Source organism: Hipposideros armiger, unplaced genomic scaffold, assembly GCF_001890085.2.
Source record: "Hipposideros armiger isolate ML-2016 unplaced genomic scaffold, ASM189008v1 scaffold_1073, whole genome shotgun sequence".
Taxonomy (NCBI): Eukaryota; Metazoa; Chordata; class Mammalia; order Chiroptera; family Hipposideridae; genus Hipposideros; species Hipposideros armiger.
This window is the reverse complement of record NW_017732423.1, coordinates 220,266-239,764: the sequence shown is the minus strand read 5'-3', so window position 1 is coordinate 239,764 and position 19,499 is coordinate 220,266. Positions and strand designations below refer to the sequence as shown.

The following is a 19,499-nucleotide window of genomic DNA, read 5'->3' as shown; positions in this document are numbered from 1 at the left end:
CAGATGAGGGTGAACTAAGGTCTGGGCATCCATGGCCATCTCCAAGGTGGGGGGCCTGGCTCAGCCTTGACGGCACCCCTCACTAAACAGTGGGCCCTGGACTCACGGGGGTGAGGCACAGTGACGAATTCATGACAAACACAGGAATAATAAATTTATTATAAGAATCACAGATGACATGGTAGTGCATATACAAAAGGGGGAACCTCTCGTCACCAGGCCGGCCGATGCCCTGTCAGGGAGTCCTCACTCTGGAGTGGCTCTGAGGACGTCAGGTCCCGAGGTTGGCACCCTGACCCATGAGTAGACCCAACTAGTGTGTCCTATGCCAGGGACAGGATCCCCCCAGACACCTCTGCTCCCTGGCACCCCCAAGGATGAAAGGGAGAATGCCGTGAGGTATGAGGTCCAGCTGGTGATGGGGACTTGCAGCCACCCATAGGCCAGACTTTCCTCTGAGACATGGCGGGTGCCCCATATACCAACAGTGGCACGGTCTGAACCCAACACTGTGACCAGAGAATTCTGTGTGTTTTAAGGGTTTCCAATGTTCTCCATGTTTCCCCATAGAAACAGGTAGAGTGCTTTCTGGCACACAAACAAGGGGCTCTCATGGGGCCTGACTTCTCCCCCATGCTGCTAAGGAAGGACATGAGCCCTACAGGGGCCATGGGGACAGCAGCCCGAGGGGTGTAGGTCCAGGGGCATGTCTGCCTCCTGGAGGAACTCCCAGCCTCACTGCCGATGTAGCCAGCTCCGTAGCCACCTGTCCCAGTCCGGTACAAGTGTGGGAAAATGTTTGGTAGGTCCCCAAGGCAGAAGATAAAAGCAGAAAAGCTAACCTAAGTCCAGGCTCTCTAAGAGAGCCAACACCTAGAAAGGTCCAACACAAGGCGAGGCGTGTGTCTACGGCCCCGACAAGGCTGCCGGCTGACCCCGTGGTCCCTGGTGGGCTGGCAGCCCGAGTCGCTGCAGAGGTGGTAGCTAGGCGGCTGAGAGGCAGGCCTGGTGGATACTCTGTGCCCAGGTGTTGAGCAGGGCTGTGACTGAGTGCTTGTCGGGGAGCTGCAGCAGCCTCGAGGTCATGCACCGGTGCACCGACTGCAGGAAGGGGTTGGCGTCTGCAACAAAGCAGTAGGCCATGAGCACTGTACTGGACCTCAGCCCACACAAGCAACTCGGGGTGTGGGATGGGGGTGGGGGGATGGCGCAGCAGCTACCCTCTCAGTCACTTCACCCAGCCATGGCGACCTGGGATGCCACCTCCCACGCACTGCTGGTGGCTGGCAGGCTCTCCTGGGCTAACACATCACCGGAGAACTAGGACGTAAATGAACCTGGAGCCCAGGGCTTTCCCTCAGGGACAGCCTCAAGGTCCCAGTGCTAGTCCTCCATGAGCCAGGTCTGAGCTTCAGGGGGACTGTCCCCATCAATGAAGCTCTCTGGGCCTTTCTTGGAGCCATGTCACCCAGATGGGTCCCCATGAGCCCAAGCTCCTGTGACTCCATGGTAGCTTTGCAGAGGCCACAGGAGCCACGGGAACGGCTGGGTCTGCTCACTCATCACCCACTGACAAGGGCTGCCCTGGAGCTGCAGGACAGGCAAAGGGACACAATGAGGGCCGAGACACTTCTTTAGTGATTTCTGGGTGACCCGCTCTTGTCCATGAAGGGGATGCCAGAGGAGGAGATGGAGGGGCCTCAGCTTGAGGGGGGCACATGGAGGAATGTCTGGTTGCCCAGAGCTGACCCCCGCCTGCCCTGGGTCCCCAGGTAGCAGCCGTGAGGCCTTCCCACAGCCGTCCTCTCGGCTCACCCACCGTACTGCCACTGCCGGTCAATCCACAGTGGGCTCTGGGCAGGGTAGTCAGCGGGCACACTGAGCTCCAGCGGTGGCACGCTAGGGAGGTCCTTGTCATCTGCAATACAAGAGGCTACACCTATAACTCTGCCTGCCCCACCTCACAGCCCTGCTCTGAACACCCCAAAAGGTTCTGGTGAGCCTACAAAGCCTGGAGGTTGCTCGGACTCCCAGGTTTCCATGTTTCCGCAGGGCCTTGGGCAAGCAGGGCAGGAGGGAGGGGCTTCCCTGGCACACACAGGAGAGGTGAGAGTGCATGGGCTCGTGGCCCAGCCCTTGGTACATGTCCTGGGCCAGGTGTGAAGGTCGAGGACAACTTGGGCAGGGTTCTGAGAGGGACAAAAGGACTGTGGGCCAGGGGCTGTGGTGTTGAGTGTGCCTGTCTGTGGGAGGTCGAGCGCACATCAGGCTGGAGGGCACAGCCCGGGGCTGGGCCGGTGCTGAGGTATGGCCTGGAAGCTTTGTGCCCCCATCCCCACTATGGGCCCAAGGAAGCGGCAGGACACTGGGGCTGCAGTGCTGAGCTCACTCCTTGCCAGCCCAGTCCTCCCTGGGTACTCACCCAGCTTGCATATCAGGTGGACGGTGCCGTTGTTACTGCAGTGGGAAGGGTCCAAGTTCACCAGGAACTTGGGGTCTAATCTGGCCACCTCCCCCTGGAGCACATTGGGGATGCTCTGCCGCTCATCCTCTTCAAACTTACGCTTCCGGGTACACACCACCGGTGCCCTGGAGGAGGCGGCCATGGTGACCACACTGGGCTAGGCTGTGGCCCATGGCCCACCACCCACCGCGAAGCTGTACATACGTGATGGGTGGGCCATGGATGGCTGTCATGGCTGGCACGAATGTTCGATACAGGGAATGGTTGAAGACAGGTGAGCGGATGTTGGCCAGGACGGCATCCAGGAGCGGCTGGCACAGGTACTGCTGTTTCGTTGGTGGTACTGGGGGTGGTGGGGGTGTGGGCTGGGAAAGAATGGGCGGGGTCAGCAGCCCACTCTAGGGGAGGCTCTCCAGACCCCAAAGTCCTCATCCTTACAGCCAGGCTTCCCGAGGCTTCCCCACCCCCTGCAGATAAAGATGGACAATCCTGGACACATTCTCCACAGTCCCCTCTGCTTGGGGTCTGGCCTCGTGCTGGACAGGTGGAGGCAGGATGGTGGAGGCAGCTTGCAGGAAAATCCACAAGCCTGGGGGATGGAGGAAACACCCACAGACCATAGCCAGAGGCTGATTTCTTCCACATCCCCACCACTCACAGCAGACCAACCAGGAAAAAGACTAGGCAGGGTCCCCAGGCTAAGCAGTAAGCCCCCTCTGCCACTCTGGACTGTGAAGGCTCCTCCCAGCCCGTGGGTCTGAGCCACTGTCGGGTGTGCCGACCTTCCCAGAGATGCCTGCGGCCCTCCAAACACCTCCAGACCACAGCACCCCACTCACCACTGCCATGTCATTCTTGAGTTTCTCCAAGGCAATCTCACACTTCTGCAGAGTTTTCAGGGGGCACCTGTGGGAAGAGGCCACGTGGCTGACCCTCCATGCTAGAGAACAGGGGAGCTGGCAGTTCTCATGTGCTGATCCCAACCACTATCCATCTGGCCTCCCCTGGATGGAGCCAGTCCCCAGGCCTTGGCCACTGGAACCTTCCACAGGAGCTCCAGCCAGTTGACCAGCTATTCCTAGACAAAGAGTCTAAGGCAAGGTGGTCCCATCCCCAGGAGCTGCCCAGTCCTGGTTGGCAGAACAAGGCGTATGTGTCATGGGTCAAGGGGAGGGACAGAGGCCAAGCCCAATGAAAGGTCAACCCAAGAAGGCCCATTCCTAGTGTCTAGCATTCTTTCTAGATAAGCAAAACAAGGAAGACCTTCTAGAAAGAGAGCACAGCTTGAGCCAGGGAAAGTAACCCAAAGGCTGGTCCATATGCCCAGTTTCAATGACACTGGCCAAACTCTGGCGCTGACAGCAGCCTCAAGGCCAGGGAAGGGGCATGTGTGCTGTGTCAAGAACCTGACGTTCCAAGGCCTTCACATGGCTAGTTAAGGCACCGTCTTGTTTCATTTTCACAGCTAACACATGGGAGCCGCAGCTGCCCCCTCTGCAGATGGGGTAACTGAGACACAGCTGCTTGCTCAAGGGCCACTGGCAAGTCAGAGGCAGGGCTGAAGATCAGACTGAGGCCTGTCTCAGCCAGCTGGGTTAGTGAGGGCCACTGCAAACGCAGACTTGGCCAAAGGCCCAACGAGACATGGCTCTGACAGCTACAGCGTGGAAGTTCAAGGGCCCCAGCAGCAGCCCAGAGCCGGGCAGAGGCTGTGTGCTGGCAAAGGTAGGGGGTGGAGGCTTGTTGCCCCAGCAGACACAACTAAGTAGAGCCCTAGAGCCCCCTCTCTAAACTCTGCATCGTTACCAAGCGCCTGCCCTAGGCTGGCAGATCAAGTACCCAGGGACCGACCCTCCATAAGCTGTGTAGGTGCAGCATCACCCTTTCCCCAGGGGCCAGAGGACAAAGCTCACCGCTTGGAGGGGTCTGTCAGGATGTCCAAGAGGCTCTTCATCTTACTTAGGTCCTTTTTTCTGTCTGGAACAGAAGAGGGGATGCTAAGACACAGCCTGGGGGTCTGCAGACCCCACCCCGCCCCACCTTGTCCCACCCCACTCCACCCCTACCTTCATTTTTGTCAATCTTGTTGATCATACGACGCAGGGGCTCGATGTACTTGGACAGCTGCTTCAGTTTGTCCAGGTACTGCTGCTCCTCAGCCTGGCTGGAGCCTGCGGGGCTCATAACTGAGCTGGGGTTCACTGTAGGACACAGCCCGGTGAGCGCAGCTCAGCCCAAAGGCCCTGCTCTCTGCAAACCCTCAAGGTGGGGAACTCGGGCTCTAAGGGGTTTGAATTCACTCACCCCCTTATAAGCCAAGGCCTCGTGAGGCTAAGCAGGTGACCCTCAGCACCTCAACTCCCAGGGCTGTGTGTGGGTGACACAACGGGCTCTGGGCCTGGGGACGTGCCCGCCCCAGGCCCAACTTACCAGGGGTGTTTAAAGGTCCTGGGGAGGGGACGCTGAAGTTCTGCGGGGTGCGCGCCGTCACAGGACTCTGGGAAGGCTGTGGTGAGGGGCTGGGCAGGAAGCTACTGGGGGATGGGGCAGGGCCGGAGCTGCAACAAATCGAAAGGGAGCGTGTCTGTGAGCCGTGGGCACCAGGCAGGGCCCTCCCTGTGAACCAGGCAGGGAAGGGCACCCTGGCCAGGCCTACCTGACGTTGGAGTTGGGCTGCGAGCTGGGCTGGCCGGGTTGCGGGGATGGCTGCGGGGGAGGGGGCATCGACTGCGGGGTCTGCACTTGCTGGCCCGGCGACGGCGAGGACAGCATGGTGAGACTGTTCTGGCTGACCTGGAAGTGGAGGGGACTCAGCCTGCTCACCTTCCACACACTCTCGCTCCCACCCGCCCAAGCCTGAGGACCCACCTGCGCACACAGCCCCTTCTCTCTCTCACAGCCTCACTCTATACTCTTGTCTTTCTCCGTAGACCCTTATCTTTCTTTGATGCCCTGATTCTCAAATACAGACACCAGCACATGCCTCATCCCGTGGGTACACACACACAAGCACAGTGACCAAGGTGCTGGCAGAAAGACCAGGCTGGGTAGCCCTTGCTCCACGGCAAGGAGACCCATGAAGAACGGTGCCTTCTGTGCTGGGACGACATCCCCATGTCCCTGCTTCACAGGTGTGGGAGCCTGCGGAGCGGGAGTCCGGGGAAGGCTTACGGCCTTGGATGGCACTTCCTGGCCTCCCCTGGTCTGTGAGCTCTCCTCTGCGGGCCCCACTCTGTGACAGGTGGGACCATCTTCCCACATACTTCCATGAGCCCCCTTAGCACTTTGGTCACAGAGGCAGACTGCGTCTTGCCTTAGTGGGAGCAACGTGGCCCATGTCAGCCCTCGCCAGCATGCCTGGCCTGGGGCTCCTCCGTCTGGACCCGCAGGCTCCACTGAGAGAGGTGAGCGGCTCGGCATCATTCTCAAAAGCCGTTTCCTTGTCTGCAGAGCCAGGGCTCCCCCTACTCCCTGCAGTCCTCACTGAAGAGGACACACAGGGTCAAGTGTGCACCACTATCATCACTGGGGACAATGCCCTGTTCGTCTATGAACTCCACAGGATGAAACCACACCGTCCAGGAATCAGGGACAAGGATGTGTAAAATAACCACTTTCCAGGGGAGAAGCTTACGATGGCAGTTCCGGATGGTGAGGACAGCTGTGGGGAAATGGCTGCCTGCCACCCCTGGAATGAACTCCACAGAAAGCTGCCTTGCCCAGTGCCCGGTGATGGTGGCACAAAGGCCCAACCCCTCACCACACTGGGATCACCCCAAAGGTCCTGCCAGCCTCAGCGTTCTCCCACAGCCTAGCCAACCTCCTGCACACTGAACATCCCCTCCGAGCCTGCTTACTGGAGCCCAGCTCACACCCCCACCTCCTAGACTGTCCACTTCTATAGTCCGACTCTGGTCTTCTCCGAGGGCACTCTGGGCACCAATGGCATCTGGCGCCACGGCCTTAAGCCTCTCTCCCACACACTCTGCTGCCATGGCGCTGGGTTAGGATCATGTGGAGTGGGTTGCTGCTTTCCAATTTTCATATCAGGGGAGCAGGAAGGAATGTCTGGAGGAGTCCAGGAAAACTGGATGCCGCCCTCCTCACTTGCCTACTCCGCTGGCTGAGCAGGGGCGGGCACGAGGCTCTGCCCTTTCTGTACTGCCTGGACCAAGCAGTACAGGAGGAGAATGTCCTTCCCCTCCTGCTCTTCAGCTTCCTACTCCTACCACCGAGTGCGCAGGACGAAGCAGAGCTGCAGCGGGCACGGAGACCACATCACAACACTTCTAACATGGCTGGGTCAGAGGCACCAAACCCAAGCTGGAATGGGCTGTTCCCACCCCTTGTGACCAGGCCCCCAGACAGGAGTAGAGAGGCTGGAGTTAGTGAGCTAGAGGGGAGCAAAGTGGTTCCAAGTGTTTCACACTGACATCAACAAGGGCACAAATGGGCCTGGGACAGCTTAGTTTGCTGAGCTGAACCAAGTGTAGCAGCTTTCCGCTATGCAGGACTCACCTTCACAGTACCTGGCTGCACTGAGCCCTAGGGCCTCATGGCCTCTGCACTGGAAACTATGTTCTAGAATCTACTCAACGCCCAGGACTAGGAAGGTGAACAGGTCACCTCAGAAAAGTCCATGCAGAGAACTACATACGAGGTCTGACAATTAAGTTCACAAACTCGTCCTATAAAAAGTGCTACATACCTCATTGGTGACTATCACTACCGTCACCTGAAGTGCTCCCTTTGGGAAGCTATGCACTGATGCCAGCGCCTAGTCCACCCTTCAAAGCAATTTTGGAACTCTTTCTAGAATGGCCATCAGAGCTGTCGTCATATTCCCCTTGATGTCCTGAATATCATCAAAATGTCTTCCTTTCAATATTTCCTTTATCTTTGGATAAAGAAAGAAGTCACTGGGAGCCAGATCAGGTAAGTTGGGAGGGTGTTCCAACACAGTGATTTGTTTACTGGCTAAAAAGTCCCTCACAGACAGTGCTGTGTGAGCTGGTGCACTGTCGTGATGCAAGAGCCATGAATTTCTGGTGAAAACTTCAGGTCGTCTAACTTTTTCACCCAGCCTTTTTAGCACTTCCAAATAGTCAACTTGGTTAACTGTCTGTCTAGCTGGTACAAATTTATAATGAATAATCCCTCTGATATCAAAAAAGCAACATCGTTGCAACAAGTTCTTGAACTTAATTGTCAGACCTCATATGGTGCCAAGGTGGCGAAGCAAAGGCCCTGGGGCCCCTCTGGGCCCAGCCTGTCGGGCATGGATACCCTTCCTGCAAAGCCCTGCTCCTCACCTGCCCGCTGACCCCCTTTCCCGGACCCCAACCTGCTGCCACTCTTTGTCCTGCAGACCTTGAAGCTGCCTCTTGCCTCGTCCTCTTTCTGCTCGTAGGTCAAACCCCCTCACCAGGACTCGCCCTGACCACCTGGGCCCCACCTCCCCCGACCTGCCCCAGATAGGTGCCTTAGCCTCTGCTCAAGCAGCTGTCCCTTCTAGAATGTGTTCACCTCGTGTCTGTAGCCTAAAGCTGGTGCTTCTCTGAAGGGAAATGAGGCAGGCACCTGCCAGCATGAGGCTGCTGTGACGGGAAGGTCACTTCACAGTTCACTTCCCACCTGAACTGTCTGAAGCTGTATTTTAAGAGGCACCCTCAGCACTCAGACCACAGGGAAATAGGGTACACTTTGCCCACCCCTCTGCTTTTGGGGTTCACGGAGCCACTGAACGCACACAGCTCCCCCAGGCATGAGACAGAGGGTCTAAGACAGTGAAGAGCAGCCTACCCAGGCTGGGGAGAAGAGCTCAGTGCTTCTGCCTTTTCCCCAAGCTCACCTCTCATGTCTAGCCCTGGGCTCTACCCCAATGGCCACTGTGGCCACCACTTGCAAGGCTGCCAAGAGAAACCCCTTGGCCTTTAAGATCCAATCCAGATCTCTGCATCTGACAGCTCCTCTGGAAAAATGCATAATTCCCGTTGGCAGCAAACATTCCCCCTCACAGGCTTTCAGGACACCTCTCTGGGCATCAGCGCTAGGCAGCCCAAGGCTCCCCCCAGGCCTCACGAATCCCGAGTCACCAACAACACACCTGTGATGGGAAGCAGCCACCCAAAGGCCCACGTCAAAAAAAGAATTGGCATAAAGAGGCGGCTAATGAGACACTAACCCCAGTCTTCAGGTTCATGTTGGGTCCGGCCAGCCTCTGGGACTGAAGAGAGCAAGATGGCTATGCTCCCTCAGTTCTGTGACGAGCCCATCAGGGAGAACTGTGCTCTAGCTCTGTGTCTTTCACCTCTCTGGCACATTCTTCCATAGGCATGAGTGTGTCTGTCATAGCTACTGACAAAGCCACGGGACTTGAATGCTGCACCTCCCAGGGAGAAAGCTTGAGTGCCTGCCATGTGCCCCAAACTCAGTGACCTGCAAATCACGGACAGGAAGTGGGAGCTCAAAGGAAGTGACTTGTTCAAGGTCAAATGGCTAGTGGGGGAGTCCAGGTACCCCAGTGCTTCCCAGAGGAGCGAGGACAAGTGGAACAGGGTCTGCAAGAAGCAGGATGAAAGGCAGAGTGGATGCAGAGAGCATGCAAAGGTGAAGCAATCAGAGGCAGGAAGGTGGTGGGGCCAGAAGGGAGCAAGGCTAATCTGCGGAGCCTCGTGCTTCAAAGAAACCTTAGGGGAGGCTGGTGGCACCACGTGCTCCAGTTCTCTTGGGAATATCTGTACCTGTTGGACATCCCTGGAACTGCCCCGAGCTCCTGGACCCCTGAACATGATGTGTCCCCAGGAGTCACTCTCCAGAGCAAAGTGGAATATGGGTCCCATTGTGCTGCCACTTGCTTATACCCACCAAGGAAGCATTGGGACAGAAACCCATGTCGCCCCTGGAATCCCATGCTGGGCACTGTGTCCTGCATGTGCCTGGCACAGAATCCTGCTTGGTCACTGTCATTCAGGTCTGTGAAGTGTCACAAGCACAGCACGAAGATGCAGTTAAGGGACACATCCCAGGAACAGGGGTTGGAGAAGAGGTGGAGACAAGGGAGCCCTGTTTCAAGAAGGGCCGATAAAAAAAGAGCTGACTTTCTATTCTGCCTGTTTTCCTGGAACCAATCTGTTGCTAAAAGAAAGAACAAGGGTTGGCCAAGTGGCTTTTTGGTTAAGAGTTGGCTTGGAAGTGTGAGCTCTGAGCAGCAGGGCCGCCGGTTCGGATCCCACATGAGGGCCAGTGACACTGCCCTCTACAGCTAAGATGGTGAAAAACAGCTCAACCTGGAGCTGGGCTGCCGTGAGGTCGCCGGTGACAGCATAGGCTGCAGTGGGCTGCCGTAAGCTACCATGAGTGGCTGGCAGCCAGCGTGAGCGGCCAGCAGCCGGTGTGAGCTGCCGTGAGCAGCCGTCCAAGACCGATCTGCCTCAGCTGGGAAGAGTGCAATGATCACAATACCAACATGGGCCAGTGAAGCGGCGTCCTCCACAACTAGACTGAAGAACAAAAAAACAGAAACTTGTCTGTTCCCCTTCCCCAATTCCCCGGCGCTGTTCCCCTCCCCCAATTCCCCAATAAAAATCTTTTAAAAAAAAAAAAAAGAACAAAATCAGATAGGCACCACTGATGCTATAGCACTTCCCAACGAGGGTTACGTGCAGGTGGCTGGGGCATACAGCAGTCACATGACACACCATATGGACATGCCAAGGTCCAGAGGTGCCGGGTGCTGAGAATTCAGGTGGGACCCCTGTTGGGACAGCAGAGGTGACTCCTGGCTACATTTTAATGACAGATTTCCGTAATAAGCTATCTTTTCTCAGAAAAGACTGGATTAGAAAGGCACGGACACAAAAGCAGCTGCACACCAATTATGGAACCAGCTCTATGGGAGCCAAATGCCCACAGTACGCCTGGCTGTGTGTATGGGGGGGTGGGGCAGGGAGAGAGTTTGAACCTTGGAAACATCGTGGGAAAGGGCAGGGGCTATTATTTGCTAAGATTATAGATGCATCTCCCTTATAACAGAAAATGAATTTTAAAGTTCTGGCAAATCTGAGGCTTTCACAACAAATTCACTAAAATAGAAAGCCCATAAGATAAGGGAACCTCATCTCCATTTTATTCTCTAAATCTTAGTCTGGTGACTGTCCCACGGGATGCACATGACCATTTGTTAAACAAATGAATACACCAAAGAATAATTCCAAATTTCGTAATATAATAGAGAACCAGAAATTCATATCCCTGAAAAAGTACAATGTACACACAAGTCTCTCTACCTATAATAGAAAGGGGTGTGTGTATAATAAATTCTACACTCTGCACAGTAAACTCTAGAATAGAACTTTTCACCCCCATGAACTGACTTGTTAATCTGTGCTATCCAGTATGACAGTTACTAGCTTCCCCATGGGGCTACTATGCACCTGAAACATAATTTAATTTCAACTGAATGTAACTTGAGGAACTGGACTTTTAATTTGATTTAACTTTAGTTAATTTAAATGTGAATAGCCACATATGGCTAATGGCTATAGTATTAGGCAGCATAGCTCTAAAAAGTCAAACTATTTGCTTAGCTTCTGTTTCATTTTACCATGAAATGACAGCAGCATTACTATCGAAAATGCTAAAATTTTAAAAAGGTATTTTGTTCCCACCTTCTCCAGAAAATGAAAACATCACCAACCAAAATATTAAAATGAAAATAAGCCCAGATATTTTACTCACATCCCCTCAAGAAACACAAGCAGGGTGTGGCCTCATGTAAGCTTGGTTAGGCACTCTGAGAGCCACTGTGAAGGAATTCACCAAGATTAGTGTGCCTCACAAAGGCGCTCAGAGGACCCCGAGCTTCCCGGGGGCCCTGGGCGCCACCCCATAAATACCTGTGCTGAGGGCTGTCCGCCCAAAGGGATGGAGCTTGACGGGACGGCAGACACGGCGGTGGTGGGCGGGAACCGGGCTCTTACTTGCATCCCGCCTTGGGCCAAGGCTGCGGCGATCATCTTGAGGACAGAGGGACAACAGACAAGGTGATCGCAACAAAGAAACGCAGTGCACGGGCAAGTGGAGAGGGGTGTGCAGCCTCTGTGACAAGGAGCGCCCACGGGGCTAGGGGCAGCCTGGGAGGGGGAAGGCTGGCCTACATGTTCAAGCCCACAGCACTGAGGCTCATCTAGGCACTGGGAATCTACAAGGTGTGATCAAACAATATGGTGAATGTTTAAATTTAAAAAAAGTATTCCAGTAAAAGACACATTGCCATTAATCCCCCTCAAAATACTCCCCCTTGCTTTGAATACACTTATCCCATTATTCTTGCCACTTTCTGAAGCAGTTCTGGGAAGTCTTCTTTCATGAGTGTCTTTAGTTGCGCTGTCGTGGCTGTCTCAATGTCCTGAGCCATTTTGACTTTGGTGAAGAGCCTGAAGTCGCATGGTGCCAGATTCAGTGAATAAGGTGGATGAGGACACACCGTAATGTTTTTATTTGACAGAAATTGCCATCTACCAGAAGTGATGTGTGACACGGAGTGTTGTCATTATGGAGGATGATTTACAGCATACTTTAAAACACACCTTCTCTCAAACATAGCTCACACCCAACTGACAGCAACGAACAAGATGAAATTTGTCACACACTGTTACTAAGGTTCGACGCGACACTTCCGGTATTGAAGATTCCTGCCTTTCCACTGGATGGCACTCGGCAGCAGCAGTCACCATATTTTGTAATCACAATGGAAAGGCTCCATGTGACCCATTGCTTCTGGTATGGCATTTTCTATCAAATAAAAACATTACGGTGTGTCCTCATCCACATTATTCACCAGATCTGGCACGGTGCAACTTCTGGCTCTCCCCCAAAGTCAAAATGGCCACGAAATGTAAACGTTTTGAATCGATTCAGGACATCGAGGCAGCCATGACAGTGTAACTAAAGACACTCATGAAAGAAGACTTTCCAGAACTGCTTCAGAAAGTGGCAAGAATGATGGGATAAGTGTGTTTGAAGCAAGGGGGAGTATTTTGAGGGGGATTAATGGCAATGTGTCTTTTACTGTAATAATTTTAAAAATTTAAATATTCACCTGAATTTCTGATCACACCTCATGGAGGAGCTGCCAAGAATGCTGCCTCCAGAACTTTCTATTCTGTTGGCCACACTTCTTCAACACACCTGATTTGCTGGCGCGCCCACAGAGCCTTTAAGCCCAGACCTCAAGGTCCAGGGGTGGTGTTTCTGGGAGACCAGGCTTCTGGGACAGACTCTGAAAGAGTACACTTCACCAAAGCTGGCTACGAGGAGGAGTTGGCCATCATTAAAACAGAGGAAGAGCCCAGGTACGCTGGCTCACAGCACCTTTCCATCCCATTAGTTCAGTGCCCGACGAAACACCTTGGAGGGCCTGAACTCAAACCGTCCTCCTCTCTTCCAGGCCCCTGAGTCTCTCCTGGGAAACTGCTTTATAACTAAGATCAAGGGGAGGTGGGCAAGGGAAGCCTGGGGCTCCACCTGAAGTCTTGCACTCGTGAGGAGGTGCACCTCCCCAAGGGACACAGGTCAGGTCTGTCCCTAAACATACAAGATGACTCCAGAATTCAAGCACTTGCTGGGACCACTCTCCTCATTAACATATACTACTGGAAGCATCAACGCAGCACTGTTGTGGGGCAAGGCCTGGCTTCACTGAGGCCTCTGGTATCACAAGCATGTCCCACCCACACTCACACCCACGGGGTGCATGCAGCAGGCATTGCAAGCTAGGAGTGACACAAGCAGTAGCAGATTCCAACTTGAACCTCACAACAGCTACAAGAATGGGGTGGCCCTCAGGCAGGGCTGGGGAGCATTAGTTCCTGTAGCCACCCTAACAAAAGAAATAACCAGGGGTGGGGGGTAATGAAGCGATTCCGGTGTCTACCAAAACACGCGCACGGTCCTGAAGAGCCCACCCCTCACTACCCTGTCAGACACAAAATGTGATGTTGGTGGGGCTGTGAGGACAGTAATCCTTGGGAAAACACACCTCCCCCCTGGAAGGCCCACTCCCCGCACCCAGGGTGGGGCTGAAAGCAGCTCTCTCCTGGGTTCAGCAATCAGCCCATGGTCAGGTGGGGGTAACAGTGAACAGTGTCCATTTACAACCAGTGCTGCACAGCCCTTGGAGGAGGTCATCTGAGCCCAGTGGCCCTTCAGCAGTGCTCCTTCCAGAGAGAGAGAAAGGCTTGGAAGTAAGTCAGGTGGTATAAGAGAGATGCAAATTTTTTCCAGGAAGAAACAAACAAAAAAAAGGAATGCAAAGCTTAAATCTAATTTGCTACTGACCGGTTTCCTTGACAACTGAGAACTCCTGGGAGGGAAAGCTCATTTTCTTTTAACCACAAATTCTAATGAAAACACAGCAGTAGTGTTTAGTAGATCAGATGAGCCAGGCAGCGAACACCCAGCAAATCATTCTCCCGAGTGGCTGAATTTCTCTACCTCCCAACACACACACACCCAGAAAGGAATCCAAGCTCCATCCCAAAGGCTGCAGGCCTGGCTCCTCCAAGGGCCTGGAAGGAAGAGAGGTATCCACACAGGGCGGCGCATCAGGGAAGGACCTTTGATGATAATTCTTTGTAACTTAAGAATTATAGTTAGGTTTCCATATACTAAAATAGAATGTTAAAAGACAAAAGCATAGGGACTGCTTGGAAATGAAGACACATTCTGTTCAAGTTTTATCTGCAGTCACAGATAAAATTTAGGGGAGAAAGATAAGTTAATGCAGCTATCCTACTGCGCTCTAGTAAATCCTACTGAGGTAACAGTGATGTCAGCTTTCTCATCTACATGAGTAACGTCAAATACGAGAGCCAGACATATACAGAACAGGGCACACCAATTTTCCTGGAACACCACAATCACAAACTCAGCCCCTGGGTGAGAGCCCCAGCCACCCATCAGGCCACAGCACCATCGAGTGTTTGACAAGGCACCTCTTTTCTGCTCTGAGGGAGGCAGACTTGAGAGACAAGGCACACAGTGCTGTCAGCTCAGGCCTACCAATCCCAGCACTTCTTTCATGGAACCAGCACCTGCCCCCACTGTGTCCTAATGCCAAATGCATGGGTACCACAGAGAAGTCCTAGCCTGCATCTTTGAACCCCTGGTAGATGACTGGCTGATACAATTGAGAGCCTCAAAGTGACCCACTGACTCACTCCTGGGAAGCATCAGGGAACAATCCCAAACCTACCCATGAATCAGGACATGCATCCTTGGTTAACAGCAAAAAAACTGGAAATAATCTCAAAATCTAAGAACAGGACAATAATTAAGGACAGTGAAATACATTCCTAAGAGGAATACTACACATAAAATAATGTTGACTGAGAGATTTTAATTACGGGAGAACATTTTACTTCTGCTGTAACATGGCTAAGAAAAGAAGGCACACAAAATCCTATGCATATCTTATGACCTCAACTATGTGAAAACTGGAAAGAAAAGATGCCAAACTGTTTCTCCTGCTCTGAAATATTTCCCTTATATATACTTCTCTCAACTTTCCAGCTTCTACAGTCACCTCATATTTTTATAAATTTCTGGGTCAGAGTACCTCTAGCCTTGTCTTATCCACTGTGCCAACCCAGGTTGCAAAGGCAGGCTGTGAATCCATCCCCAAGGAGGGTTTGTTGCACCCCAGGGGCCCCGCTGCTGCTGCTAGAACAATGCAGCAAGACCGGCAAACTGGTCTCCATGAAATGGTATTGCCTGCTGTGAGCCCAGAGACGAACCAGCAGACCAAAGGCAGAGGACCTAGAGGTGCTACATCTGGGAAGAGAGGCACAGCACAAATGTGCACTCTACGCCTGGGCTTCAAAAACATTCCCTCTGTTGCCAGCACCTGGGAATCCGGGCCATGCAGCGCAGAGTGAAGCCTCTCACCAGCTCTGCCTGATGCTGGTCTCTGACACACAGTAGGGAGGTGGATATCATTCCTAAAATAAAAACCCTGAAGCACTCTCCTTGTAAATCCAAACCCACCCGAAAGTACTCAAGTGGGGGACCCCTTCATCCTCCCCAGCTACCAGACTACCTGCCTGAAAAGAAGAGGCCCAGGCCTCCCTTAGCTCTGCCTGCCAACAGCCCTCCACTCTCCACTGGGAGGGGAAGGTTATAAATCAAGGTGACTCCAGAGGTGAATGAGCCCATGACTGAGCCCAGGGCCAAGCTCCCACGATGGCTGGACTGGAACCACCCTAGAAGCAAAGGGTGAAGTAACCACTGGGAAGAGCTGCATGGGCTCAGTGCAGGGTACTGAGCACACACAACTGTGCCCGCTTTTGGAAAAGTGGTCCTAGAACAGGGCAGGGAAGGACACACAGTGACAAGGGCAGTGGGCCGGTGGTGGTTCTGACCGTGCACCATCTCCTCTACATAAGGCACCAAGAGGAAGGAGCCCTAGGAAGCCTGAGGACCAGCCCAGGACACACAGTAGTGGTGGCAGAGATGAGCTCCAAACTTATCACACAGGGCAGCCAGCCCCCTCCGCAGCCATAGGTATGAAGTCCTGGTGTGTTTCGCACAAGACCACATCTGGGCAAGCTGGTGACATGGGGAATCCTGGGACCAGGTCACTTGGTGCAGTGACCATGGAGGCTGCTAGGCTGACTCAGCTGCAACTGAATACCTCAGGCCCCTCCGTCAGCATGTTTCTCTTCAGGCAGCTTCTCATGGACTCCAGCAATGCAGCTGGGACAGGGAGGACCATTTCTGAGCCTCCCCCACGGTGAAATGTTGCTGACACTAAAGTAACATGCTGCATCCTAGAAATGCTCAGCACGCAGCCCTGTGTACCAGACAGGGAGCCCGGCGCGCTTGCAGGTAATGAGCGGGACAGGAATGTGGTTGCTCTGGGTGGCTGCAGTCTCAGCACATCAACTAGCACATCTGCTCTGTCTAAAGCCAACACTCTCTTCTGAGCCAAAACTATCAGCAGTCCCACATCTGGGTGATGACAGGGAGAACTGAGGCCCCAGACCAGACATCTCCCCACTTCAGCACCAGAGAGGATGCTGTGTGGAGAAGTCACAGGGCCAATCTCCCACCCCCAGACACCAACGAGGATCTGGCCTCTATTAGGAAAGGCAGGGCAAGGCCTCTCCTTCCCATCGACATCCAGTACACAGAGGGTGGGTGCAGAGGGCCCCAGCCACACTTCCCAGCAAGTCAGCTGGGAGCACCAGAAGTCAGCCCAGCAGGGGCCCGCGGCCCAAGCCTGCGCTGTCCGCTGGAGCCAGATGCTGCCACTGGTTTCATGCTCTTCCCAATTTCTAGAGCTACTGTCCACCCCCTGCCAACCCTATACCTAGAGCTGAGGTGAGGATGAGCCTGTGACGCTCCCCTCTTCAATGCATGGTCTCAGAAGAAGGAAAGAAGATGAAGGCCATCAGTGGAGAGGTGGGAAGGACACATGCACAGCTGAGAGACCCAGCTATGGCAGAGCAGAGCTGGCCAAACCAGGACCCCAGAAACTGGTTCCAGGAAAGCCCTCGTCTCGCAGAGTGCCGGGGGAGAGGAGCTCTGTGTTTTACCAACCCGGCCCCTGATCCAACCAGGGCCCTCGCCATAGAGCACCGGAAATGCAGCTCCATGCACAGGTGGACATACACCTGCTAGCGACTACAGAAGCCCTCAGCTCCAATGGCCCTCACCTGGACTCCGGAACCCACTATCTGGGGGCCCTGAGCTGTCGGCACCGCTGTCTGCTGCTGCACCTGGGGTTGCACCTGAGGCTGCACCTGCGGCTGCTGCACCACCATCGGAGCTCGGACCTGAGGGAGGAAGGGAGAAAGCAATTTGGAGCCACCCAGGGAAGAGGGCAGCGCATCCACTATTTCTGTGGGAGCTATAAAAGTCGAAATTTTTCATGAGAGGGGGATGGTACCATTATGACTTCATTGGCTATGATGTCGCCTTACTGGTTGTCCCTTATCCCATAGCTCATCAGAAATGTCGCACACCAGCCTGGCTCTGAGTTGGCACAGATAAGCCCCACCTCCCCCAACTCTGGCAAGAAGTGTGGCCCTCCCACTGGGATGTTACCATACAGTCATCACTACCACCTATTGCTCCAAAGGCCAAGAGCAAAGCCCAGCCTGCTCAACCTCTGGGCCAAGCATGCTGATAGTGGGCAGCTAGCCAGCCAGCAGCAGGCTGGCTCCGGGTGACAGGTGTGCCCATACCTGCTCCACACAACTGTCCTCAACCTTCCAGCCTGCCCCTATGGGCCTCCTGTTCACCTGCCACTCAGTATAGGTGTGGCCTGTCCCCACTCCACTCAATGAATCGCAAATAGAAAAGGCCAAGAAAACCAAGCAAGTGAGCCAAAAGAATTAAAATAAAACAGCCCTTTGATGCAGCTACCTGACTTGGTGACAATGTTGTCCTCTGTGTAAATGGCACTGACTGGATTTTCTTTGTGCAGAAATGCATAATGAGGCTGAAAGTAACATTTTATATTAATAACCCTCAGAAATATGGTAACAATAAGGGTCTTTGCTCAGAAGAGAACTCTGAGCAGCTAGCGAATACTATGGATGCTCAATGGAGGTGGCACGTCCTCCCTCACAGTGAGACTATGCGTGCTGATGTCCATCTAATCATCCACAATCTTGCTGCTTGAAAGAAAAAAATGCTGTCCAGTAGCAGGGGTGCCCCTGTGCAGGGTGCAGCAGCTCTTATCCAGATGTGGAGGCCAGTGTGGGTCCCAGTGCTTAAAGAGAAAACATGCCATCTACAGTCGAAGAGCCCTAGAAATTGCTGATGGCCACCAGCCGCATGTGACACCAGGAAAGAACTGAGGCCCACCACAAGTCACAGATACTCACAAGTTTCAGGTGCGTTTGGGCGTATAGCATCTGTCCAGGGAGGGCTGGAGCCTGCGACACCAAAGGCTGGGTCTGTGACTGTGGTGGGAGCTGTGATGGTTGGTTCTGAGCAACTTGTGGCTGCTGAGGCTGCGGCTGGGGCTGGTGGTGCTGTGGGTGATGCATCTGTTGCAGCTGCTGGGGCAGGGTCTGGGAGGGTGGAGGCTGTGGCTGCTGCATTGGTGGCTGCTGGATTGGCGGCTGGGCCTGCAAAGCCTGCTGCTGTTGCTGCTGCAGATGTAGCTGTGCGATCCGCTGTAGCTGTTGCTGCTGCTGCTGTATCTAGGGGCAGAACAAGCAGCACTCAGTCACCCCATTGGGGCTGGGCCTTGTGCCAGCCTTGCCCTCAGGAAGCCTGCCCAGGCTGCTCTCATATGGGGTGAAGGGAGCACTTCCCTCCCACAGAAGGACACTGAGGACACACTAAGAGTGAACCTGTGCCCTGGCCACCAAATGCTGGTTCACCCCTAGGCCTGAAAGGATGAAAGAAGGTTCAAGGGAAATACTGGGAGGGCTTAGTAAGGGGTCATGTATAGGTGCAGCCCTACAGAAGCTGCGATAAACACTCAGGTGACTCAAACCTCTGAGGCCTCTGCAGTGATGATTGCTTGGTCCCTACAATGGTATACAGTATGAACCTCACAAAGATGGCCAATGTCTGTTTTTAGGATGAGGAGGAAAAGTGGGACTGAAGATTCACTGTCGACTCTGAGAGAGGGGCCTCCAAGATCCAGGAGGGTGGCCACTGGAAAAAGGAAGCAGCAAGCCAAGGCCTGGAGGAGGTGGGATAGTGGAGAGGTCTCCTCAGGGATTCCCTCCCAAGAGAAGACCTAATGATAGATGCTTCACACGTCTGGATGCTGACTGCAAACCATAGGAGGAAGAAATCACTTTCCTAGAAGCAGGGCTTCTAATGTGATATTGCCATTCTCCTGCGGAACACGAGATGGAGGTCGATTAGTGATGCGTCCAGACACCAAACACTCAGAGACAAAATAGAAGGTATGCACGTCCTCGAAAGAAATGGGACGGCTCAAGCATTCCTGCATCTTGGAGTGTTCTTCTCACTTCTTTTTTTAAAAGATTTTATTGGGGAATTGGGG

At 53.8% G+C, this 19,499-nt stretch overlaps 1 protein-coding gene across 6 annotated transcripts in view; it reads right to left on the bottom strand.

Annotated features, from left to right (window-relative positions):
• Positions 1–134: 134 nt before the first annotated feature.
• Positions 135–19,499, bottom strand: part of MED15 (mediator complex subunit 15) — a 69,202-nt gene continuing 49,837 nt past the window's right edge. For 3 of the 6 annotated variants that reach the window (XM_019632044.1, XM_019632046.1, XM_019632049.1), the window contains 12 exons: positions 18,358–18,678; positions 17,182–17,301; positions 11,362–11,481; positions 5,121–5,257; positions 4,895–5,022; positions 4,531–4,665; positions 4,378–4,441; positions 3,304–3,370; positions 2,669–2,829; positions 2,423–2,589; positions 1,820–1,933; positions 135–1,121 (listed from right to left, as the gene is read on the bottom strand). In XM_019632044.1, coding sequence (XP_019487589.1) covers positions 985–1,121; positions 1,820–1,933; positions 2,423–2,589; positions 2,669–2,829; positions 3,304–3,370; positions 4,378–4,441; positions 4,531–4,665; positions 4,895–5,022; positions 5,121–5,257; positions 11,362–11,481; positions 17,182–17,301; positions 18,358–18,678 — 1,671 coding nt within the window. In that variant the 3' untranslated portion in view covers positions 135–984. The remainder of the gene's footprint in view (positions 1,122–1,819; positions 1,934–2,422; positions 2,590–2,668; positions 2,830–3,303; positions 3,371–4,377; positions 4,442–4,530; positions 4,666–4,894; positions 5,023–5,120; positions 5,258–11,361; positions 11,482–17,181; positions 17,302–18,357; positions 18,679–19,499) is intronic. The other 3 variants (XM_019632045.1, XM_019632047.1, XM_019632048.1) reach the window with 3 other exon arrangements.